The sequence below is a fragment of the Rhynchophorus ferrugineus genome, unplaced genomic scaffold (genome assembly GCF_030347505.1).
Source record: "Rhynchophorus ferrugineus isolate W39M unplaced genomic scaffold, kcgeb_rfMv2 rfM5, whole genome shotgun sequence".
NCBI lineage: Eukaryota > Metazoa > Arthropoda > Insecta > Coleoptera > Curculionidae > Rhynchophorus > Rhynchophorus ferrugineus.
The window spans coordinates 11,208,244-11,234,883 of record NW_027472584.1 but is presented as its reverse complement, the minus strand read 5'-3'; the positions used below and the strand labels follow the sequence as shown (position 1 = coordinate 11,234,883).

General features: G+C 28.7%; 5 protein-coding genes across 8 annotated transcripts in view; 2 read left to right on the top strand and 3 right to left on the bottom strand.

Annotated features, from left to right (window-relative positions):
• The window catches only part of LOC143197123 (uncharacterized), an 88,329-nt gene extending 85,613 nt beyond the window's left edge, over positions 1-2,716 (top strand). For all 4 annotated transcript variants that reach the window (XM_076405311.1, XM_076405313.1, XM_076405312.1 and 1 more), the window contains 4 exons: positions 543-764; positions 817-1,264; positions 1,321-1,521; positions 1,643-2,716. In XM_076405311.1, the coding sequence (XP_076261426.1) occupies positions 543-764; positions 817-1,264; positions 1,321-1,521; positions 1,643-1,840 (1,069 nt within the window). In that variant the 3' untranslated portion in view covers positions 1,841-2,716. The remainder of the gene's footprint in view (positions 1-542; positions 765-816; positions 1,265-1,320; positions 1,522-1,642) is intronic.
• An 836-nt stretch (positions 2,717-3,552) lies between these two features.
• mRpS11 (mitochondrial ribosomal protein S11) lies at positions 3,553-4,352 on the bottom strand. The gene is made up of 2 exons (XM_076405317.1): positions 3,798-4,352; positions 3,553-3,746 (listed from the first exon to the last, which is right to left on the bottom strand). The coding sequence occupies exons 1-2, from the start codon at positions 4,254-4,256 to the stop codon at positions 3,600-3,602; spliced, it is 606 nt and encodes a 201-aa protein (XP_076261432.1). The 5' UTR covers positions 4,257-4,352; the 3' UTR covers positions 3,553-3,599.
• A 968-nt stretch (positions 4,353-5,320) lies between these two features.
• LOC143197125 (patj homolog) lies at positions 5,321-9,684 on the bottom strand. The gene is made up of 4 exons (XM_076405316.1): positions 9,072-9,684; positions 8,725-9,006; positions 7,713-8,401; positions 5,321-7,537 (listed from the first exon to the last, which is right to left on the bottom strand). Exons 1-4 carry the CDS (start codon positions 9,528-9,530, stop codon positions 6,541-6,543), a joined length of 2,427 nt encoding a protein of 808 aa, XP_076261431.1. The 5' UTR covers positions 9,531-9,684; the 3' UTR covers positions 5,321-6,540.
• Positions 9,685-9,727: 43 nt separating this feature from the next.
• On the top strand, positions 9,728-12,523 carry Pef (penta-EF-hand domain containing protein peflin). The gene is made up of 4 exons (XM_076405318.1): positions 9,728-9,865; positions 9,931-10,036; positions 10,183-10,395; positions 11,232-12,523. The coding sequence occupies exons 1-4, from the start codon at positions 9,857-9,859 to the stop codon at positions 11,456-11,458; spliced, it is 555 nt and encodes a 184-aa protein (XP_076261433.1). The 5' UTR covers positions 9,728-9,856; the 3' UTR covers positions 11,459-12,523.
• Positions 12,524-14,011: 1,488 nt separating this feature from the next.
• LOC143197124 (potassium voltage-gated channel subfamily KQT member 1) overlaps positions 14,012-26,640 on the bottom strand; it is a 311,560-nt gene continuing 298,931 nt past the window's right edge. The window contains exons 14-16 of the mRNA XM_076405315.1: positions 24,782-25,125; positions 18,724-18,899; positions 14,012-14,300 (exon numbers count right to left, since the gene is read on the bottom strand). Coding sequence (XP_076261430.1) covers positions 14,056-14,300; positions 18,724-18,899; positions 24,782-25,125 — 765 coding nt within the window. The 3' untranslated portion in view covers positions 14,012-14,055. The remainder of the gene's footprint in view (positions 14,301-18,723; positions 18,900-24,781; positions 25,126-26,640) is intronic.

Sequence of the window (26,640 nt, the reverse complement as noted above, 5' to 3'; positions counted from 1 at the left end):
AAATAATTAGTTAAACTTAGTAATATAATAAATTGTCCCTTTTAAAATAAAACAGAAAAGTTGAAAAATTAAAAGATATTTAATTTCACAAGTTTGTATCCCAAACTTAAATACTGTGTTTATTTATGATTCAAGCGTTATAAACATATTTCATTTTGCACGAAAGACGCCTTTTTGCAATCTATAAATATCTGTGCGTGTATTAATCTAATTTCGGCCCTACTGTCATCCCTTATTCTGTACAACATACGAGCTTAAACAGGGAAATATATGGCGCAAGCGCCAATACCAAATCATTATTGATGAGGGAAGATATTTAGGGGTAGCAAAACAATGCTTTCGTTAGCGTGAACTGAGTTAGAGTTTGAAGTAATTTTTTTTGCTATGTCTTAAAATTGTGTCAAGGTGCTTTTTTTACGAATGTTAGCTCCAAAGCAAAATTTTAGTCAAAATGCTCATTCTTCATATATGCATCAACATATTCTTTTAACTAGGTAGTAAATATATCGTAATATTAACTTTAACTAATTGTAATATTTCAGATTATCCGGCTTAGATTTATCTCCAAAAGCTATATCGACAGAAACTATAAGCCCATTTGATAAAGTTAAACAAAATCTGAAACTTGACATACCTACAAATGCTTCTACATCAAAATCGCAAAATGGTCTTAATTTTTCGTTTTCCAAAGTTCAAAATCAAGAAACGACACTGCCAGTATCGGAATCAACTATTTTCCAACCTTCCACTGATAATAGACAAAAGTAAGTAAGCTAAATAACTATATGAATTTATACAATATATTGTTTTTTGTAGAGTAATTCCTAGTAAAGAAATGCAAGGAGCTATGAAAGTACTCAGTGATTCATTACAAAAAAGCCCTTCCAAAATTGGGAAGAATCAAAGCGCAATAGAGATAGTTCGACAGGAGTGGATGCGAGTTTCTAGTTTAGATACTGCAAATCCTCATGATGTGGAAGATTATTTAGATGCTTTTGAAGATATGTCGTCATTACTTTTGGAGTATATTGTTAATATGACTGATGCCAGTGGAAATACAGCAATGCATTATGCAGTATCTCATGGTAATTTTGATGTTGTATCCATTCTCTTAGACTCTAAAGTTTGTGATATTAATAAGCCAAATAAAGCTGGATATACTAGTGTTATGTTAGTTTCATTAGCAGAAGTTAAAAGTCAAACTCATGCTAATGTTATTAGGAGACTGTTCCAGCTTGCTGATGTAAATATTAGAGCATCACAGGTATTATCTATTTTATGTATGTATTATGCATGTATATTTTTGGTTAATGCTTTTAGCATGGGCAAACAGCGCTGATGCTTGCTGTGAGTCATGGCCGATTAGACATGGTGAAGATGTTACTTCAAGCAGGTGCTGATATCAATATACAAGATGAAGACGGAAGTACTGCTTTGATGTGCGCAGCAGAGCATGGTCATGTTGAAATTGTTACACATTTCTTAAATCAACCAGAATGTGATTCTACATTACATGATGTAGTAAGTATTTTTTAAGTTTTATTTTTAAAAAATTGTGATTATTAGTTAAATGCTTGTATCATGCCAGTCTCTGTTAATATTATTAATTATTCATAATTACATAAAACTTTTATCATTTTAGGATGGAAGTACAGCACTTAAAATTGCAATGGATGCTGGTCATCGACATATTGGGGTACTTTTATACGCTCACGAACGAAGCTTTCAAAAATCACATTCAACTAAATTTAAAAAAACTAAATCAAACAGCCCTAAAACTCCATCTTCTCCTCTCCCTATTAGAAGTAGCCATCGTGCCTTAACTGATACAAGAAAATAAGTATTATACATTATTACTTAAATAGTTCTATGCCTTTTTCTCTCTTTTATCTGACTGTTCTCTCTTACTAATACCAATAGAAACAAAAAGAATCATTTAATAGCCTAATTTTTATACCATTATTGGATTTATTATAGATATATATTCAAAATAATAAGGCAGAGATCTGTTATAAGTAAATGTATCATGTATACTCATAATACTTATATTGTGAGTGTATAAGTTCCATTTGAACTAATACCTCAGTATACATATTATATAGTGTTTGATGTTATTTAATGAAAAATACATGTAATTTAGAATACTTACAACTTGTCTAAATAGTTACATACATGGCTCAATACATTGATTAGAAACTGAAAAATGTTGAGGCAATGGTTTTGTCAAAGAAACAAAATTTATGTGTCAATACTTGTACATTAATTATACTTATTGTTACTGTTTTTATTTATATTATAGTGTGTCATATATTTTGTTACTTAATTGTTATATATAAAAATGATAAACCCGCAACTAGCGAATTGAAAAAATAATCAATTTTAAACAAAACGAATTTTTATGTAGCTTTCTTGTACATATTTTTATACATCGATTTCAAAATGAATGTTTCATTCAATTAGCGTAATGACTGTTAAAATATTACAATAATTTTATATTGTAGTTCTTTTAATACCTTTTTTAATTAAATATTTTTACATTATATTTAATTTTTAACTAACGTCTTTGATTTAGCTCTAAATCATATTTATACCCAAGTAAATATTTAGATTAAGATATATTAAAACATTCCACTATTTTAAGATTATTAATTTTGTAAGATAATGTATATCTTTTTATTAATACAGTGTTTTTATTTATTAAATATCTTTTATAGCTAAGAATCCGTTACTATTATGATTTTATGAAACAATTCCCTATACTTGTATATAATACTAAAATTCAGTATCAAGAAGCACTGTATCAAAAAGTTTTTTGGCAACAGTAATTCCAAAATAATAATATATAATTAAGCAGGCACGATAAAAAGGATTAGTATTTTAAAGTTTCAATATTTTATCTGAAATTTCCTTTTAGTACTTTAAAGTAGTAAACTAATTTTGTTAGTAAATTAATTTGGCTGTTTCTGCGTCATTTTCCTACTGTTATTTTCATAGAAATGAATTTTTAAATATTCAAAATTTTAAAAAAATACTTTTTTAATAGTAATAATATGCATTAAAATATATTTAGCATTACCTTGTATATGTTAAATGCACTATATTTGAAATATTTTATCAAATTTGAGTTCTGTGGTGGTGAATTTAATTTTTAATAACCTGCTTAACACATTAATCCATCACATAAGTCCGCGTTCGCCTTGTCCTGCCATCTTTGTAATTAGTTTTCAATTGTACCACGCGGTGGGGTGTGGTTTACCTAAGCTTACTATGTTTTACTGTATAACTTGAATGAAAATAAAAGGTGTTCTCCAGAAATTCAATATAAAAATAAATAACTATATTTAATTTTTTCCATTAAACTTTTAAATGTCATTATAAGGGACCTAAAATATGCCTTAATTAAAAAATTATTGGAATGTTAGAATTCTAATATACATTATGTTTTATGACCTATTGAACACTGAAAGTAGGTTACTATTAAAGTATTGCTTATTTGAATACTAAATTATAAGAAGTTTAAAATATGTTTATGTCAAAATAACAATATAAAAATTTTGAATTATCACAATTTATTAACAAATGAAAATTACAATTACTGTTTAGAGTTTTCTTTGCTTCCTAGGCCTTGGTGGATTCCAAGACACTCTTGTATTATCAGTGATAGAAACTATATTTAATCCTGACATCTGTAGACCTTTAATAGCAGACATTCTCCCAGGTCCAATGCCACATACACGTACTCTAACCTGAAAAAAAAAGCAATACTAAAAGCAAAGGTAACTATTAAAAATAATTACAGTTTTTATTCCTTTTTCTAGTACACGTGTACCAATAGATATTGCGGTTGCTTGAGCTGCTATATTTGTACCCTTTCTTGTATTTTTAAACCCTTCTATGCCACATGATCTGATGACTTCTGGTACACCCTTACTATTTGTATAATTAATAATTGTATTATTATGTGATACAGTAATATTAAGAATTGGTATATCATTATAATAGACACCTCCAAATTGTTTTTTTGCCATTTGTGAGGTAGGAAATCTTTCGCTTCCTGTATCTATTAACAAGTCCATATCTAAACTTTTTTCCCCAGCAGTTCCTTCATCTATAACTGGCATAGATTTCAGCATTTCCTTGCGGTCAGTAACATCACGACAATAAGTAGAACTAATACATATTGTGCGAGAATTGTTTAATATATTATTATTTATTGGCAGTACCCTTAGAAAACCTGTGAAAGTTTTTCGAAACATTTAAGCTTAATTATATGAGCAACTTTCTTGTAATAATAAAAATTCATGAAAACAATATATTTGGTTATGTGATAGATAATTGAGGTTACATCCAATGTCTCCTGAGATTGCCGTAAAAATATCGATGTAAAGATATATCGATATTTTATTCAAAAAGTATCGATATTTTTGGGCAATATAGCCATATTTTTTTAACCGATATTTTTCGATATTCTTTCTGAATAAATTAAATATAATTTTTAATACACCTATAAAATTGGTATCTAATTTCAAAGGCCACTATTTTTATTTTTTCTTAAAAATACCGATATTTTTTATACTTATTCCAAAAAAAATATCATCCGATATATCGATATTTTTGAATAATATCAAAAACTATCTATCGATAATTTTTTCGATTGCCAACATCTTTAATGTCTCCCTTCATACTAAGGCATAAGAATAAAGTATAGGATATATGAAATAAAGACATTTTTAGGAAGAAAAAAATGTATTTTAGATATCTTTATGACTGTGAGTTAGGTGTGTCGTTCAGCGAGAAAAACATCGATATGTCGATATTTTAAAAAAATATCCTTATATACATTTTTATTTAAAAAAATATCCATGCATCAGAAGAAAAAAATAGAGAAATTTGTTGGCAATAAGAGCAATATTTTTTAATTTTCCTTAAAATTAAGTATCAAATATACTAAATATTTAAAATTAAGTAGAACTTTTAATTACCAATGTTTGAGAAATATTTTTATTAAAAAAAATCGATAATCGATATTTTTTCGGTTTTGCTATTGTGAATAACTACTAGGGTTGTTGGCCGCCAAGAAAACATCGATATCTCGATTTAGATATTTTAAAAAATAAATCGATATATTTTTTTGCTAATAAAACCTTAAAAATAAACAAAATATACTCAAAAATACCGATGTATCGAAATGTTTTCGGCACTCCTAGTAATTACTATCATTGATTAAAATGATATATAAATGTTGGAAGTATATATATATATTTTTCATAAATTTTCTTGGAATTAAAAACCTAATCACATAAATAAATACTAGGCCATGTATTTTGAAATTCTTTATTAGGTAAATCTATATAAACTTTCGTTATTGCTAAGAGAATTTCATTTAATATAGTTTTATTACAATAGAGTTTAATATTTCTATTATCACTGTATCACATATGCGATAAATGCAAAATCAATTAAGTAGTTGACTTTTGTAAATTTATGTTTTAATTCATGTAACATTAATGCTGTAATATGGAGCTAAATATGTTGTATGTTGGATAATTATTAGATATGTTTATTGCATCTTATAGACTAAGGTGTCTGTATAATAGAAATTCAGATGTATTTAATTTGTTTTCTTGACTTTGTGGATTGTGTGGGTATTAGAGATTATAGTTGCAAATCCTTAAAATAGTTTCAATATAAAATTATTTGAATGAATAACAATGTAATAGATAATCATATACAGGAGGTATTATGACCAATAACGTAAAAGTGCTTGTGAACATTCGAAGTATTTGTTTTCACTTAAATATAAGAATAAAAATATTTAGTATTATATTACAAAGCCCTCAATACATCCTGCAGTTACATTAAAAATTAATGTATTGAATATATGATTCCTATTATATTAATCTAAATCTAAATAATGTCTATATATTTTGTGATATAATTTTAATTTATATTGGTTTTATGAAACTTTTGATATAGCATTTTTCTCTATCATGTCTTATATTAGGCGTCCTTTATTTATTTCATTATAATGTAAATTATCTTTGATTTCTATGAAAGACCTAATATAGACTTGCCCGCTAATAAAACTACCTTATAGATAGTTTGATTTTTTTTAGCCATTAGGGAAATTGAATAAGCTATATTGGATCAAAATATATATGTAAATATAGTCAACTACTCAATTTTAAATACATATGTATTAAATATTCCTATATAAAATGTAGAAGAGCTTAGATTTAAGTTTTATGAAAATAATCTCAATTTTATAACAGTCATTGTGGATATATATAAAAAAATTATTACTAGTTTCATAAAACCAGATCATAGCAAGTTTTTTATAGTAAAATTCGAGATGTCTTTAAAATGCCATCTGCAACTAGAAATTATATCTATTCCGTTTATTTTCATTTATGCTAACTTAAGCAAACTCACTATTTTAGTGTCAAGATTAGGTTGTTCATTTTGTTCCACCAAAGCCACCTAACTATATATAGTTACAATTGAAATTAGAAAATATAATTACAGTCATGAAAATTATCACTAATTAAAAGAGTCTGAACTTAAATATCTATCAGGGTCAACATCAATCAATGATCCATGAGCCATTGTATCGGGAATTGGTAAAGGTTTTGCTACACCTATCCTTACAATTCCTTTTGGAGCACCTTTCAAAGCTTGAACTGCTTGGTCCAGCGAAGCATTTTCCAATACGGTATCATTAACAAATAGTAGCCGATCTCCTGGAATTAATCTACCATCCATTTGGGCTACACCTCCTGGTACTAAGCTTCTGATTACTATAACTGTATCATTCGGGTCAATGGGATCTTGATAATCTAATATAGAAAATCCCAATCCTCTTTCTCCTTTAACAAGTTCAATTATTTGAGGTTCTGAACTCCACATAGCTAATCCTGTTAGAGGTTCTAATGACCGTGATTTCATTTTTGAAAATGATGCTTCTGATGAACCAGTAACAGCTATGCTACTTGCTAACGATCCGTCTGATTTTGCTTTAACTAGTCGATCTGATGCCGGAATTAAATTATTTAAACTACGCGTAAGAATGATATTTCTTTCTGGATATGATTCTTCTCTAAATAGATTAATAGGACTCCTGCCACAAACCATACAAACGTCCAAGGGTAATTCTTTCAGGATACTGACAACTTCATGGTGATTCATTCCAAGGAGTTGATGTCCATTCACTTCTAACAATTCATCTCCTGATTTTAAAGTCCCATTTTTCCCTACTGGTCCCTCAGGAAGAATGGAACGAATATAATGGTGAGGCCTTACCTCACGACCATCTTCAACATCAACGGTGCCCTCTAAACTAATACCTAAGCCTCCTTTTTCCCCGAACTTTTTCAAGCGGGCGATGACTATTTCAATGTTGGGTCCCATTACGCGGGACCATTTTGCTTGGAGTTCTTCATCAGTAAATATAGGAGGATCCTCCTTTTTAATTAAGTCATTAAAAAGGTCACGATGGTCAGCGCCTCCATTAGGAAGATTCCCTTCTTCTTTTGGATATCTGAAATTTATATAAAAATACTAAGAGTGGTTAGCAAAACACAGTGTTAAGTCCATACACCCTGAGTTACATATATTACTAAGTGTTAGTAAGGAAAATGTTTACACCAATAACAACAAGAGGTGGGAAACTACTAATAAAGGGGTTACATTTAACAGCAGTTTTCAGCTATTACCGTGACGAAGTTAGAGGTGATGGCGGCTTTGTTTCACTTGCTGCAATTGCCTGTTGGAGTTGGTCGTATTTGGGCCCATGGAGGTATCTTTCCAAACATAATTTAACAACATTTCCACAGTTTCTCAGCACTTCTACAGCTTGTATATTTGAATATCCTTGTAAACTCTGTCCATCCACTTCCACTATTCTGTCGTTAACTTTAATTTTTCCACTTACATCAGCTGCACTACCTTTACTGACACTTTTTACAAAAATGCCTGACAATTCCTCTTTCTCACATACATATCCAGCAATAGTTATACCCAGGCCATTTGTATCTTTTTTTAATTCTACCACAAATTTTTCCATTTCTGGCATCTTAACAGCCACATCTAAATTTAATAAAGGCAGAGAAGGAGATGCAGGAATTCTTGAAAGTCCATATGTTTTTGCTAGTTCAGTAGAAAAGACATCTGTATCTTTATGAAAAACAGGTGGATATTTATGTTGTATCAGATATCTATCTAATTCAGAGGCATCATGTAAAAGTTTTGTAGGCACTATGGGGGCGGAACTTCCTAAATATTTGTACTCTGGGGAAGACAATTCAACAGGACGGGCAACAATTAATCTCACATGAGTACCAGATTGCCTTAAAACTGTTGCAACTTGTTCGGAACCCATTTCATGTAAATTCACATCACCTATCTGTAAACAGATATATAATATAAATAATCAATTATACATCTTATCATATATAAAAGAAAAGACAACATCTAAATGTTAACTTTTTATATTTTTATTATACAGAGTAAAACTGTCATTATATAATATATAATTATCAAGAAAAATGTCACTTAGTTAATTACTTTAAATTAATTTCAACTTCCCTTTAGCGGTAAAATTATTTGAACCAAAATATGGCCATTAAGATAATAACAATTAATTACCTACATTACTAATCTACTTTTAAGGATAACACATAATACACAAATTATAACAAAAACAAATTATCTACATTAAAACACTACCTGTAATATGTGATCTCCACTTTGCAATCTTCCATCTCTATCTGCAACTCCCCCAGGTAGAATTGTTTTTACAACTACCCCCATGTTTCTCATGCCAACAATGCCAAAACCTAAGCCCGTACCATCATTAATCAGATCTATACTTTCAACCTGTGACCATTCACTATTGGGTAAATTATCTGAGCCTGTTTTAGAGGTATCACTACCCACAGAAGGTGATCTGTGGATTATATCATCATCAAGATGATTAAAATTACTATTACTTTGAATCACCCTTAAAGCCTTTAAATAAATACAGATAATTTAAAAATATACAACAATACCATATACCATTAAAAATGACTTACCTCGGAGTTACAAAGTGTCCCATTAAGCTTTTGACTATTTAGTAATGAAAGCATTTTATTGTCTGATGTGGCAAATGCTGATGTTTGAGGTGAACTAGGAGAAATTGGTGCCGATGGTACTCTTTGTTCATCAAAATCTCTACTAGGATAATCACTATATTCTGGATCATATAATTCACCTGCTGGGGGTACATTAAGAACTAGTTCACCTGCGGCAGTAATATCAAAATCCACAGGTAAAATTGATGGGTGTTGTCCCAGCTGCTGATTTAATTCACTGAGAGAATCTTGCACTGTAATTATACTTCTAAATACAGGATTCTCCAAAACAGATATTAATAATTTTAAATCTTGGTATGTATTCATTTGCAATTTTGGATCTCCTAGGTCATCTACTGTATGTTTAATATCTTCTAAGAGTTGTAGAGCGCTGGAAATATCCGCGTTTAAATGCATCATGGTGTTAAATATTAACGTAAATAAAATACTGAAATTATATACACATCCAAAAACACTAAATATTTGTTTTTAGATTTATAAACCAATCATATTTTGCTACTGTTATTATCCCGATACTTAACGAACGTCAAACTACAAACGTCAAATAGTTCCTAGAAATGTCATTGGTTTGCATGAAAATGTATGTCAATATATTTTAGAAACTTGATATTTCGCTAAAATAAGCTGCATTATTCATGTATTTAACCTTTGTCATTTTTTTCAACCTAACCTCAACTTTGAACTAGTTTATTACAGGAATAATTAGAGTATTTTGAATATAAAATATGTACGAGGTATATTAAGCGTGTTTTATTATATACCAAATTGATTAATTCATATTCACAATTTAAATTTATAGAATTCAAATTTTCATTATGCGACAGCTGCATCTAATGTAAGCCCAGAAATAGCTCAATGGTTTCAAGCAGTAGATCGAGATAAGTCAGGCGAAATTAAATGGGAAGGTAAGTATATATAGAAATTAAATAAGAAAGTAAGTATAGCCGGGACTTAAATGGGTAAGTATACTTAAAAATGAAATGGGAAGGTAAGTATATTTAAATATTAAATGGAAAGCTGTACATATACATATATATAAATATATTTTCAGAATTACAGTCAGCTTTGGTAAATGCTCAAGGAGAACATTTTTCTGATACAGCATGTCGCTTAATGATTGGTATGTTTGATAAAGATAAAACTGGAACAATAAATGTTAATGAATTTCAAGAACTTTATAACTACATAAACCAGTGGCTGGGAACATTCAAAATGTATGATAGAAATCAGTCGGGCAGCATAGAAGAACCAGAATTAAGTGCAGGTAATCATATTGAATTTAAAAATGTATTAGTTTAATATACAATATAACATAATGTGATTGAAGCTATGGAAAATTAGTGTATATTTATGTGCCTAAATTAAATGTAAATATTAAATATAAATAAAAGTTATTTAGATTGAAAATAAAACACATATAGTTTATAAATCTAGATTGAGACTTACATTTTTAAAATTTTTATTTTACCTTGAAAATGTTTTTGAGTATACATTTACCTCCATTACTTTATTTGATTTTCCTCTATTTGTGGTGTATTTTGATTGAAGTCATGTTATATCAGTAAAGCTTTTTAATAGTTTAAAAAAAAATGGATCGGTTAGTATATTGGTTTGGTTCATTGTAAAATAATGCATATACATATACTTTATTGCTAATAGGAATTTATTACAATTATGTACATATTCTACACACAAATATTTATGTTTATTGAAATATTTTGTCTTTATTGGTATGTTTAAAGTAATTTATATTTACACAAACATTTACAAATGAGTATGCATAGTAAGGTTAGTTGTAATTAATTGTTTACTGTGACAATGTTAGTTTGCTAGATGTAAAGTGCTTATATTATAATATCAAACAACAACTCTGAATTTTAAATTTTATTTTTTACATGTTTCAAATACTTAACATTCAAAAATATTTTGCCTGTAATATGTAGTAGTTAAAGGGCACCTACCTAAGTAGAATTGATTATATTCTTTATAAAGAAAATGAAAGATGGAAGTTTTTTATAGTGATTAAAATAAATAGTTAGATTTAAATTAAAAATATTTAAATTTTAAAAATTTTTAATTTAGGCATATTTTTGTTTTTAGCCTTTCAGCAAATGGGTTTTAGATTTTCAGAAGAATTTATTAAATTTTTAATTCAAAAAAGTGATTTACAGAACCACAAAACCATGTCTATAGATCAATTTATTGTGACATGTATTCAACTGCAGAGGTTTACTGAAGCCTTTCGAGATAAGGATACACAAAGGATTGGTGAAATCACTATTGGCTTTGAAGATTATCTAACCATCTTTTTAAATTGTTCTATTTGAAATCTTTAAAAGTATTTTAGTAAAATATTTGATTAATGTTATGGTCTGCATTAAAATTATTTTATCTTAAATTTGTATATTAACATTGCTCTTTATTGTTAACATTTATTATGATACTGTTAGAATATTTTCTTTAGAAATATATTTATTATTAAAGGCAATTAATAACAGCATAAATTAAATTTATTAGCTAATATTGGTGCTTTAAAGCTGTATGTTGCAATATAATAAATATTTAGGAGTAAGTAAATTCGTTAAGATTATTTATAAGATATTTCCTTTTATCTAATTAGAAAAAAATTGCAAATATATTTACAAAGCCTGTGCATTATGCATGTTAATCAAGTAGATATCACAAATTATTTGTTTTATAATGCACATTTGTTATATTTTACTGCTTTATTATAAAGCTGTAATCAATGATATCCATTTGAAGTAATCTAATCAATAAAATAACTAGAAAATTAATAATATAAAAAATATTAAATATTTCTAATTAGATAAATTACAAAATGTATTGTAACACAAAGCTGTTAGACTAATCTCACTTTTAATCAATCTGTATTTAACAAAATATGTTTAGCTACTGACTACTTAAAACAATAAAATTTCCAAAATACATTTCATGATCACAGGCATTTTTAATAACAAAAGATCAATTTAAGGTGAAGATCAAATATTTGTTTGAACATTTTTGATAAAATGTCCATACAACGTCTTTAATCAAATGGGCACCGCATAAATTGGCCTTGATATATAATTTAAAATTGCAACTTATTTGTAACTTATTGATTAAGTTTCATGATTTCATTCGTCAATGTTCCACTCTGAACGTCCATTAACTATATCACTCACTCTGTTGAAATAATGAAAACTATTTGTACTCTCTCCAAATACGTTTTCCTTAAAGGTATTAATTCATTTTGTTAATGTTACCAGTGAAATAATATGAGGTTGATCCTATTTATATTAAATGATCTATAAACCTTATGTAAAATTTTGTTTGATTTTAAAAGGGGACACATTTTGTTTTAGTTGTCAAAAATAAAATTTTATATATTTGTAGTTTTCGTTTATTTTTTTTTATTTTGTCAATCAGGCACTACATTTTATTTTTAGTTTAATAACTATAACTTAGTAGGTCTATTGTAAGCGTAATATATTGTGCCCTAGGATTTTCAGTTCTTGTATCCTATTTTTTTCTACCAATTTTATAATAGTAAATTATGTTTACTTACTTATTTTTTAAGGGAAGTTTTTTTAAGCGTTCTGAGAGTATGTGAGGGTCTTCACACACTTATCTAATTATGATTAATCTAATTTTTACGATAAAACAGCAAACATCTTTGGGCTACGCTTTATGGGGAACTTTGTGTCAAACCAATTTTTTAATAAAAGTAAAATACACTCGTCTATAAGAGAATGATTTATCAAAATTATTATAAGCTTTACATACAAGTGCTTTTACTAACTATTTCTGTTAAAATATTGACCAGCCCTCTTAAGCAATTTTTTGCAAATTAACTTTGAATATTTCTTATGGATAATATTTAGATATTGAATATTAATCCCTTTTTTTCAAATTGACAATACTTTGTTACATTAAAATTACATTATTTAATTAAAATTTACGTTTTAACATTATCCTTTAATACATGTAACATCAAAATTATAACACTATAATTTAAGGGTCCATATATATTCATTTTTTTAGGATTTTTATTCACTATTTTAAGTTACTTAAACACTGTTTATTTAATTTAACATAAATTTAATAAAATTACATGAAGTAGTACTGTAGAGAGTTGTCAAACATCTTTATAAAGCAAATTAGTTTAGTTTGACACAGGTTGTTAGACTTACAGCTTATCTCTTATATTAATTGAAAACGTTAATTATTACGTTTTACAACTATTTAGCCATCTAGTAAAATTTAGAATATTAAAGGACTTTTTCCTATTCTAACAGCTATCTAGATATTAATATTAAAATAAGTGGAAGAAATGTAACAGTATGATGATTGTTTGTTGAAACAAAACAGATAAATGTATTTACATATTTTTATGTTAGGAAGTAGAAAGATGCAATAGAAAACGTTTATTTACATATAAATATTATTTAAATTTAGGAGCCAGTTTTAAGAATTGTTTTTAATCATCAAGGTTTTAGATCTAAACCACCAGAGAGTAGTAAATATATTGTACCGTTACATCAATATGAGAGGTATTAGTTATAATCCTAATGATTTATAGATACCTATAAACACTGTAGCAACTCAGAAAATCGATTAATTTTATGCTGTAGTGTAAGACTGTGCATTATTAGGATCATTCTGAAAATTATATATGTGGAATGATGTTTTCTGAACTACAGATTCATGAATAAATAATTTTTTTTAAAATTTAGTCTTTAAACATGAATGTATATTAGGTTAAAATTTACTTTGCTAATTTGCGGTAAATTCCCGTCAATATGACGAATTGTCTAAGTACTTTGATTAATAATTATTTTGGTTCATTTGGGTTTGTTATACTTATTAGTATAAACAATAAATTTCTTTTTCTGTTGTAACACCATGTTAATTGTTTTGGATATTACTAAAGGTCTTTAACTTTCTTACTGATGGGCTTAAAGTTTTTCATATAAATATCCTCAGTCCCTACTTCTATTTTCGATGTACAGTTTAGCGTGCTTGGTGTAATAATAATTTCATTTTGCGTTGTAGGACATAACAGGGTTGTTTCGTTAATTTCTTCTTCGTTGTCATCCTGATCTTCGAACTGATCTATTTTTTCAGAAACCTCCTCTTCTTGATCTTTCTCATCATAATTAAATGAAGTTTCTACAAAAATATAAATAGTTATTAGGAGTCCGTTTAACCTCGGAAGTATATTTATTTAAAAGTAATAAATTATATGAAACAAACATTATCAATAGAAATAGTGCTTTTAACATTACACATTTCATTGTTATATACATTTATCTTCTTAATCCGTGTTTGAGGATCTTAAGTCAATTCATAAGTTAGCCCGTGATTTTAGAAATATATACTCACTTTAATATTAATAAATCATGAAGTTATTAATTATTAATTATCATGAATAATATTTGTATTATTTACGAATTTTGGTTTTATAGCAGATTGTTGTAGGTATAAGAAGATATAGATGACAAAAGGCGACTTTTCGGATAAAAACATAAATTATGTCAAGTTATGCCGTATAATGCACACTAATGCACAATATGAACTGATCTATTATATATACAGTATGTCTGTACACCATTAATTAATAAAGGTATAATAGGTAATTGGGTAACGAATAAATGAAAATATTGGACGGAAATATGAAAATATGAAAATGAATATTTTTCATTTTAGTAGTGTTGTATAAATAAATCTGTACAAAGGGATATTAAAATAGCGTAAATAATAAAATATATTCCATATATATAGTGATGCAATGTCGTTTTGTATACGTCATATTTCATATATGAAATTTCTTTTTGTTAAAAGTATTAAGCTGGTCTCCAGATTATTGGTCAATTTTTTATTTCTGAAATTAAAACTTTCCACTGCCATTTACAATGGTTCTGGTTATTGTTTCCTTCAGTACATGATATTTTATTTACTTATAGTGAATATTTCTTCTTTGCCTAAATATTTATTGTTTGTTTTGTATATTTACTATACAAATGAAAAAGTTTAAATTTTAAAGCCAAAACGACATTACATTCATGTCTAGCTAATATTTAAATAATTTTTACAGTCTAAAATATTTTAACTTAACTGTTAATCTAATACGTCTTCATTCCCATCAATTATAAACTCCTATTATAGATCTATATAAATATTTAGGAACATACTGTATATTTTACTTTAAATATATTTAATATATATGTTCAAATATGTTTTATGATCAAGGGTTTTGAATGTTGGAAATATTTATTATGTATGTTGATATCGTGAAGTTTATTAACAAAATGGTAATAAAAATATATATATTCATAGAGATATTTATATAGGGTGAAGTACGTGTTATTTTGATACTACTAGTATAATGTTAAATCTGATTGACTGATTATCTCATTAAAAAATTATCTTTTCAGTCAAAGAAAGATATCTTAAAGTCCATGAAGGTGACGGGCTTACGATACATTATATTTATATTCTTCTTGGAAGTTGAGTAAATAACATTTGGGGGCTTGGAATGGTAAGATTACTATTTAAAATGGAAATGGAGATATTGTTAAAAATAAAAATGTTGTATAAACATGTTTACTGATTATTTGTAGCTATTATTAGATTATTTAGATTTAGAGCAATTTTAGTTTTAATAAAATGGTCTAATGTATCCCAGCAGTTGAGAAACTATTGATTTTTTACTCATTAAATGCGATGACAGCCCTCAGATTTTTTAGATGTTTAGGACGTCTTATTTTTTATGAAGATATCTTTAGGACATTTCTCCAAAGACTTACAATAGGCACGATCACAGTAACAAAGGATTACTGAAATCAATGAAATTGCTGTTCATAATAATAATATAGAGGAGAGGTTCTAAAAAATTGTGATTTTTAAATTATAGTTGCATTTTAATTATTAGTGCAATTTTAATTATTTTTGTAAAAATAGAGATATAAAACAACCCCATGTTAGGTCAAATGCGTGACTTCACACTTTCGTAAATATCATTCTGGCATTTTGTATATCGGAGTTATAAAATTAGTTTTATGCTACTAATAATATGACAAAGAACCGGACGGGAGTTCGGTGTTGGGAGATTTTATTTTGCATCAAACAACTTTTGCTTGGTTGAATTTCGAAACGTCGAATGTTACATGTAAGTATTATATATAATTAATAATAAATATAATGCCGAATCCAAGTTTCCAGAAAAAAATATTACTAATATTTTTATGTAAATTTTAGTTAGTCACGATCGACATATAGTGATAATGCCATGTACAGGCTTAAACATGGTGGAAATATTTGTGCAGTGAAGAGTAATATTTTCCAAGGACATATGATACATGATCCACAGTTCTATGTTGTCATAGTGGCAATGGGCGAAGAAAAAGTTGTTATCTCTGAACAATGTCAGGATTGCGTCGCTTCTAAAGGAAACTGCAAACAATTAGTAGCATTCCTTATTTAGATCCACCAGAGAAGTATCCGGTGTTGGAATTACCCTTAAGTATGGGACAATGAAATAGTTGTCAAATGATGTACAGAGCTTATCATCAAATAGCAATGTTCTTGGACATGGGGAGAGAAAGACAACTCCGTAACTGTGAGCTATTAAAATATCAATCCTGTTTACTCAAAGTTGCATATATAGCACCATGTTGTGTTGCAGTATAAGGAGAAATCTTGACAGACATTGAAATAAAAATTTGGTACTATCAATATATATATATATATATATATATATATATATATATATATATATATATATATATATATAAGAACAATGTTTTTTTTACACTTATACACAGACAGTGATGTGATAGCAAGAAATGACATTTTTGTGTTATCGACACTATATTATTAATCTCAGTATTATGGTATTACATCAAATATTATAAAAGTAGTAAATAAAATAAGTACTTACATCGAAATGGTCTTCACCAAAATACGTTACCGAATTTGAAGATATATCATATCTTCTTGGTATCGCCTTGCAAGATTTAGCACAAATTTCAAACTTTTTCATTCGAACATTTTGTTCGGAGTTTTTATCAACGTACTATTACATTGAGAAACCGCACACAATCCATACGTATTAGAATTTATGATTATCATTCGAAATATTTAAAGTAGTTTGTCACAATAAACATGTAAACATGCAAACTGTCAAGAACGTTTACGAAAGCATAACGTCACACACAGACGCCATTACTATCCTTACGTTTTGGTGAAAATTAAAAAATTTCCTTCAAAATCCCTATTTTTGAGGCAACAAAATTTATTTAGAGTAAAACAAACGTGCAAAAACATCTTGAACTAGTTTTTCAACATCTTTCATTATGCCTATTGAACTTAAAGAAAATATCCATCAAGGTATTCGTAAAATAGCTCCACAAAGAATCAAGAATGTGCTGTAGTAGCCATTAAATTTAAATTAAATATATATTAAATGATCTAATTATATATGTTCTATTAAATTGTATCTATATGTGATTTAAAACTTATTTGAACATGAATTTCGTTCGATAACTAGTTAAATATTTATCATTTTTTATCAAATTGTTTCATTAGTTATATAAAGAAACGTTTTGATAGAAAATGTTTAAAGGAAATATAACATTTTATTGAAAAAAGATAGATAACAATATTTGATTACGATCATTTACGTGCATTTAATACAATCAGTTCATGCTACGTAGTATGAAGTTTATAAGGTCTGAAGGTTAGTGAGCGAGAAGAATATATAGTACCTCTTTAGACCAAATTATCATAGAGAATTTATAGAAACGGAAAAAAGGGTAATTGGTATTGTTACCATATTTAAGAGTCAGCAAAATCTTCCAGACAGATAATATTGAGCGTTTTGGTTTTCTTAATGTTTGTTAATGTTATTCCTCTCACTTACCAACACATCAATTAAATGATAACAAAACAAAAATATATAGTTCAAAAACTCTTCCATAAACAAATGATCAAACTACGCTATCTGGCTACAAGGATTATTGTAAGTCATATTATGTATTTTAAAAACGCTTTGAAGTACGTACATTGATGACGTAAATCGAAATACGCTTCAAAAATTTAAAAGCTTTTTAATTATGTTAACTTTAATTTAACATAATGGTTGTTTTATAAACATATTTGAATTGTAATTAATTTTTCTAACCTTCTAAATTTTTGAACGTGAATCGAATCATGCAATACACATTTGTTCTGAAAACACACAAAATACATTGTACGAGGGATTCTTTAAAAATAACACCGATATGGAGCGCTTTCAATGAATACACTCACGTGAATAGTTTAGTATTAGCTTACAGCGATGTTGATGACAAATAGTAATCATCGTATGAAGCTGAAAAACAATGTTGAACAGTTAAGCAGGAACAGTGAAGCGATTTGCAAATTGGAGCTGAACAAAAAATACGTTGTGAGAAAGAAATGAAATTAGAAAGAAATCCCTCATTCTTCCTCTTTTTCCATAACCCTACATCCTTTATACAGCACCCAGAAAAATGTAATTGAGCAACGTTAAAATTTTGTTACAGAACTGATATGATTTTAAGGAACTGCTTACCGCTTCTTGGTGTTGTGTCTGTCAGTTCTAAATTGATCGACAGGCTCTGAGCGCTGGTTGATGCTTCAATTGATGATGTGGTCGATATGGCTTGAGGGACGACTATAGTGACATTCTCAGTTGATGGGCTTGTTGGATTGGATGGATTTGAATCTGGATAATTAGAGCAGGTTGAGCTGAAACATTAAATATTTGTTAGTATAATATTTATGTCAGACAAAATATTATCAGTTATCTCGAAGTAAAAAAGCTGGACCCTGTTCTCATGCAATTAGTTTATTGATACGAACCTTCCGTATCTGGAACCTGTTTGGATGAAAAATAGCCATTAACACATATACTTTGAATTGTTACCTTTGCCATTTTCTGTATATGACTCTTACACTGTATACTGATTAAATATGAAACCAGTTGAAATATTGATATAAAGGAGTGAATTGCAGTGGATTTGATTTGGGTGTAAAATAAGAAAAATATGAGTTATTGCTTTGTAAATTGTTTTAAATAGAGTTTTAAATATTACCAAGTACTAATGTAATGTTTTACTACTCAATATATATCACAAATATATATTTATTCTCAAGACTCTCCAACACCGATGGCTTTATATAAATAATGGGAATCTAGAACGCATTGCAATTTATGGAAATTATATATTGTGATTGTCCTAGGCAAGAGTGTAAAATCCGACAAGGAAAATGATCCCAGTCACGCTAGTAACCAGGCTGGGTAAGACCGGATGTCTTCTGGGGTGATTTCTAAAGTTGGTCACTCGCCAGTCGGTAGGTTTAATACCGAGGACCGTGGTTCGGAGCCCACGTTAAATTGTAGGTCCAGTCCTAACAAACCCATAGTTGGTAAGAGGAGATTTTAAAATATGTAAAAAAATATCGGTTACAATATATATCAGGACTTATAACACTGGTAGAAAAACTGGCAAAATATTACATATAATGTGTGTAAAATAGTAATGGTAAAAATATTTCTTATTGATCTTATTTATTTTCAATTTATCATCAACCAAAAAGTTTTTTAGTTAATCTTTTTAAGTAGATTTTAATTATATGGCAGTAATAAGACATGTTAATATTATGTATGACTTTTAATAAATCTACTGATTTATTTGTCAGTATACAACATTTAAATGAAAATATTAGGACATATTTTTCTTTTAAAATATATTTTTAACATCTATGGTTTTAACGCATAATTGTTCTAAATTGGGAAATAATACAATTTTCATTGTAAATTTAGACTCGATTTAATTAAAACTAAAAATAAATTAAATTTGTTTTTATTGAGTATAACAAAAGGAGACAACTATTAATATTAATATATTGAAAAATTTAAAAAATAACATTAAAATTGTGTTTTTGCTGAAATAGAACTTATTAGAGAACTTTATAATGAATTATTTAGATTACCTCGCAATTTTCACGTAGATAGTTTGAGTAAATATACATCTAGTTTGATAGTAATGAACCTAAAAGAACTTTCAGAAAGCATAATTTTAAGACCGGAAGTTTCTATAAAATTCAAATAACTCCAAAGTATCACTTGATATTTTCGAACTTATTGGAAAGTTGTGTGTTTTCAAATTATTACACTTTTGCATATGTTTTTTTCTTAAAATGTTATTTTTAGTAACGACTTAATAAGTACATTATTAATTGAGTATTTAATAGATATAAATAATTAAAAGAGGATGTTTATATATTGTTGATATGTACAGGGTATCTGTAGGGTAGGTTTATGTTATAAATATTTGGTGTTTGATAGAAGTAATTGATGGAAAGATGTAGAATGAAAATATACAAAAAAAGTAGTTGTGAGAAAAATCATTATTTGTCATGATTAAGAGGACCTTTAATATACAAAAAGAAAACATTCAAAACAATTCTTTTATATTAATCATGGAAGGCTGAAAATTGAATTTTCTTGTTTGATTTGAAGAAATTTGCTGCCGAAACTCATCAAACCCCTTTAGACACTTAGAGTGATGCTGCTCCATCATATTCTGATTGTTGCTTTTAGTTTAGTCAATCATTTAAAAATGGTAATTTTGATGTCAATGACAAAGAGGAGCCTGGAGGATCAAAAAGAGAAAAGTTCGAAAAGAATGAATTGCCAGACTTATTGAACGAAAACCAATCCTAAAGAGCTTTCAAACAGTATAGCAGTTAATAAATTAACAGTTTCCAGCCCTTTACATGCGATGGGAGAGATCCAAAAGGAAAAAAAATGACTAGAAATAACATTTTGGTCCATTTCAATTCATTTAGATCGATGCAGCGTGACTTTGCCGGCATACTGTTTTGAAATTTTGAAGAAGTACGAAAATGAATCGATGGTTAGATCGCGGTAAAACCAACACTGTTCTTTCGATATAGTGTCACCGTATTGCCAAAAAGATTAATATATATTTTCCTCAATAAAAGAACAAATTTTAGAGCGAAAAATGATCAGAATACATGCAAGAATATAGTAATATAATAAATACCTTTTTACAGCTACTTTTACTTGTAAATAATCGTAGAAAAAACAGGTTTCCTTGTTCTAGCTCAAATTTTGCAACAATATATTGATTGAGAACTAGACACTCTTTCCAACAGCAGTATTTAACATAACATGTAAATATAAGTGATCTATTGCAATTCCTTTGTGGTACAAAGTGGAAGTACGAAATCATCATATATGGGAAATCCGAAAGTATGTGATATCATTTACGAATTACAATTTTTAACACTGTTGAAACAATCAGATACAAAATACATCGGAATTCTGATGCCATTCCAAATGATGAAATAATTATACACCCAATGAAAGATATTATTTGGAGCATTATTATCAGGTTACTCGAATAATTACAAGTAATTGGTAAAAAGATTTGTTGTTTGGTAGAAGTAATTGGTGGAAAGATGTAGAATGAAAATATAGAAAAAAAGTAGTTGTGTGAAAAATCATTATTTCTCATGATTTAGATGACCTTTAATATACAAAAAGAAAACCTTCAAAATAATTCTTTTATATTAATCACTACAAAACTGAAGGTTAGTAGAACAATAAATCAAACTACTTAAAATTTTTAATAAAATCCTTTCGAAAATTCGCACTATGTTAGGGCAACGTTTAAAATTTATAGAAATTTCCGGTCTTAAAATTACGCTTTTGGAAACTTTACTCCAACTACATTAATATCAAACGAAATGTATATTTACTTAAACTATCTACTTAATGACTGAGAAGAAGTTCACTAATAATAATGATGGAGAACTTTCTGCTCTCCATGAACTATATCTCATATTTTATAATTAATTTTTAACCTATTTCATGCCACTATTTTACAAGAGCTTTTTAAATGCTTTTTATGTAAATAATTACTGAAAATTGAAATATTTAGTTTAACATCTTGTAGCAATAAATAATTTTATGTTTGACGCATTAGTTGTTTTTCACTTTTCATATTTGTCAACTCATTAGCTATTTTTGGCTATAGTATACTATATTTTATAATCAATCTAAATGAAACATGTGTTGAACTTAAACCAACTTAAAACCAACCAATCAAAACAAAAATATTTGTGGTATGTCACATGTATAGAGTAGATAAAGAAAATGATCCAAATACTACCTTGCGATATACATGCCTTTGTTTCATTTATTAATGAGTAAGCTTTTTCTTGTATGATTCTAAACATTCTGGCTGATATTTTTGAGAACATTTTATGGTGTTTATATATAAGTCCCTTATGTCAGACTTTATGAAAGGCTTGTGCTATGTCCAAGAATATAGCAATTAGTTATTCGACATAATTCCCTTTAAGGGTGACACACTGATTATAGCGACCCTCCAACTTTTCTATACCACTGTTGCTTCAAAATAGGCCTCAGTTTCGTCGATCACCTCTTAATTCGACGAAAATTTCTTCCCAGGGAGCATTCTTTTGAGATCTGAGAACAGGAAATAGTCGCCGGGGGCCAGATCTGGGGAATACGGTGGATGAGGAAGCAATTCGAAGGTCAATTCATGGATTTTTGCCATCGTTTTCACTGACTTGTGACACGGTGCATTGTCTTGGTGAGGCAGCACTTACTTTTTCTTCAAATGCGGCCGTTTTTCGGCGATTTCTTCCTTCAAATGGCCCACTAACGCTATGTAATAGTCGCTGTTGATGGTCCTTCCTTTTCCAAGCTAGTCAATAAAAATTATTCCATGCTCATCCCAAAATACAGACCTCATAACCTTGCCAGCCGAGTGTTGCATTTTCTCACGCTTTAGAGCGGGTTCATCGTGTACAATCCACTCGGATGACTGTCTATTGGACTTCGGAGTGAAATGATGGAGCCATGTTTCATCTATTGCCACATAGCGACGCAAAAATTCGGGTTTATTATGCTTGATCATTTTTAGACACTGCTTCGAATTGTCGTTGTTTTTGGTCAAAAGTGAGCTTCCGCGGCACCCACTTTGCACAGAGCTTTCTCATACTCAAATACTCGTGAATGATATGATGTACACGTTGAGTTGATATCTTTAGAGTGTCTGCTATTTCATTCAATTTTAATTTACGGCCATTCAAAATCATTTGGGGATTTTTTAAATGTTTTCGTCGGTAACAACCTCTTTTGGGCGTCCACTGCGTTCACCATTTTCGGTGCTCATTTCACTACGTCTAAACTTAGCATATTAATCTTTGTTGGTTGATTTTTCTGGGGCAGTGTCCGGAAACTCGGCATTAAGCCAAGTTTTTGCTTCAATTCTATTTTTTGCCTTCAATAAAAAAAATTATCAACACGCGAAATTCCTTTTTATCCATTTTTTTCACAATAACAAAAGTTGCTTCACTCAAAATGTTATAATTCACAAACTAATGATCTGACAGCTGTTAAATTTATACACGCATCTTTTGATGGTTAGGGCTAACTAAAAAACATATGGATTTAATTCTAGTATTGCCATCTCTTATGTTGGGTCATGTCATGTGTCAGGTCGGGGAGGCCTGACCTGTTATTTGAAGAAAAGAATAATAAAAGAATAGAAAATTAAGTGCTTCGGATTATTAATAAAATCAGTCATCATTTTCCAGTCCTATCTAGCCTGACATATTTCTTCCATCATTTTCAGATCCTGGTGGAAGTATTCTTTCTCCGTATTTCTCGCTCTGATTTCTCAGAATTTTATTTATGCTCATATTTGCTCTTAAAATTCTGAGGCTTGCCAACCTCTTTTACACAATTTTTTTATAATTTTTTTTTGATGCTTTATATTTACCTAGAAAGTTTACTAGAACACCAATACAAAACCTCTCCAAGCCTTAGTTTCAGAATATTTCAGTCATAATTTCTATAAAGTTTGTATTTATCGTTAATATCCAAATTTCGAATTTATCATATATTACAGTTTTTAGCTTCTTTGTATTTAGCTTAGGAAAGGTCTTACAAATGCACACAAACCTTTTTTTTCCTTGTCTGTTGCTTTGACCAGCCGTATCATCATTCTTCATTTGATATGTCGCATTTCATCTACTTAATGATAACTTATTAATTACATTGGGTTTACCAACAATTAAGGGCTCTATACTATCTCGATACTTTCAAGGGCTGTATATCTTATTACCAGCGAACTTGCTTCAGTCTACTATCCCAAAGACAAATATAGCCAAGGCATTTTATGTAACAACTTTGCTGATCAAGTAAAATGTTAACCATACGTAAATCAACAAATATCATCTATGTTTATTGTAACTACTTTTTTGCAGAACCAAATTAACAATGATATTTCTACTGCATTAAAGATTACGAGATAAGAAAACCGACTAAAAATATAAAAATCTTTATAGATATCCATGATTATAGAGAATAAAAGGAAGAGTTTTTGAAGCTAGAGCAGCTTTGAATAAATATATTACTCTGATATCAAGACTAACATCAGTATTGAAAAAGTACATTAGATGAAACTGGACCTAGCTAATGATTGATGATGATTAAAATTAAATTAACTGCATTTCAGTTGCTATACGTTTTCTAACTTACTATTTATTTAGTTATATGTTCTTACCTCAACGTTACACGTTTCTTCGTCTTGCCTCCTGCATCGAGATACCCACGATGAGATTTTTTGGTGAAAGTTGGTAAGCGTGTGCTGGATGGTACGTCGTCACTTATGGGTGAGTTGGGTTGCGAAATCAATATGGATTTGGGTTTGATACTGGATAATCTTTGACCTGATAAGCCTGGTTGAGCAAATGATGTGGATGGAAGGGATATGGGTGATGTGGCTTTGAATATATCCAGTTGCGAAACTTCCAGACCTTGTTGTCGTGCTTCAGCAGAAAGAAAATGTTTCCGGTCCTCCATGTACAGTTCGAAGAATTGTTCTATTTTAGAAAAGACATCATCTACCTATGAATACAAAATGTAATTAATAAAATTAATATATATGTTATGTTTTGTACTGTTAAATAAATACATTGAATACAATTATAATTTTATAATCGATAAAAGATAATTGAAACTTTTTATTGGAAATCCTCGACGAGTTCATTAATTTGTCAAACATTTTATTGTAAAATAAAGCCTGTATGGATTTTCAGTATTGCTGTTGTTTTATACCAAATAATATATTAAAATAATTCCAATTGAATATAATAAGGTTTCATATTTTATATAATAAATAGCCATATTTTGTACCACTCACATGTATTTTTATATTGGTTTTATATTATCGATTATTATTATTATTATGAAATTTCCGTTTTATTATAAAATAATGCTAGAACAAATGTATCTTACTATTTAACTAAATGATGCATATATAAATAGTTTAAATAATTTTTTTTGGTTTTATGGCTAAATTTAAGAAGTCTTGTTTTTTAAGTTATTTGATATGTTTTTCTTATCTGGAACAAATTAATATGGGATACATATTTAAATGTGGTCGGTAATTCGTTAATTAACCAAGGCAGTATTTGCTCAACTCTCTTGTTATGCTCCATTAAATTGAACTTCTGTCTTTATCTAAAGTTTCGACTATTGTGACTACAAAAATATGATAGCAAAAAATTGAGCTGTATAGAGAAGGAGAAGCAAAAAGATAATGTTAGTATTAGTGAAAATAGTATTAATGAAGAGGAAGGGTATAATTTTTCATTTGTTGATTTTGGTTTCATTTACGATTTAAAAGTGTTGATTTTGATGCCAATGATAAAAAACCGTATGAAGGACGAAAATAGTCCGAAGGAAATTGATTATAAAACTTGAGGGAAAATCCAACTCAAACTCCAGTTTCCAGTTGTTTGCATGCTGGGCATGTTGGGTATGACTCAAAGGGAGTGAAAATGGCTACCACACGAATTAACTGAAAATCACTTTTCGAATTATTTTAAGATCGTTGTTTCATTGCTTGCGTTTTTTCCTTGAGTTTTTTTTTGAATTATTGTGACTGTCAATGAAAGGTGTATTGTAATGACAACTTCAAGCGCAAAAGTTATGGGTTAGTCCAGGAGAGTCATGCACATCGACAAATTATCGGGAAGTGAACAAAATGTAGTATAAGATTCGTTAGCTCTGAACATACGCACTATGGCAATCTACATCTGGTTTAATCGGCTTAGCGAAAATTTTGCCTCCCTTTTTCAGGAAAATGTGAGTATCGAGCGGCTTGAAATTTGGAACGGTTAAAGCTTATATGGAGGAAGAACTGTTAGGCCTAATATTTTTGTGTAATATGCACTACAAATAAATATATTACAATAAAACGAAAAATGCCCTAATCAAGCAATCAGGAATCACTGTCAGATCGATGACACAAAATATATAAACACACCCTGCGGATAGCCGTGCGTGCTAAGAGTTTAGTTCGACGACAATAACGTCCTAGGATTGAATACAGCTGGGGCTAGAGGTTTTTTTTCAAAT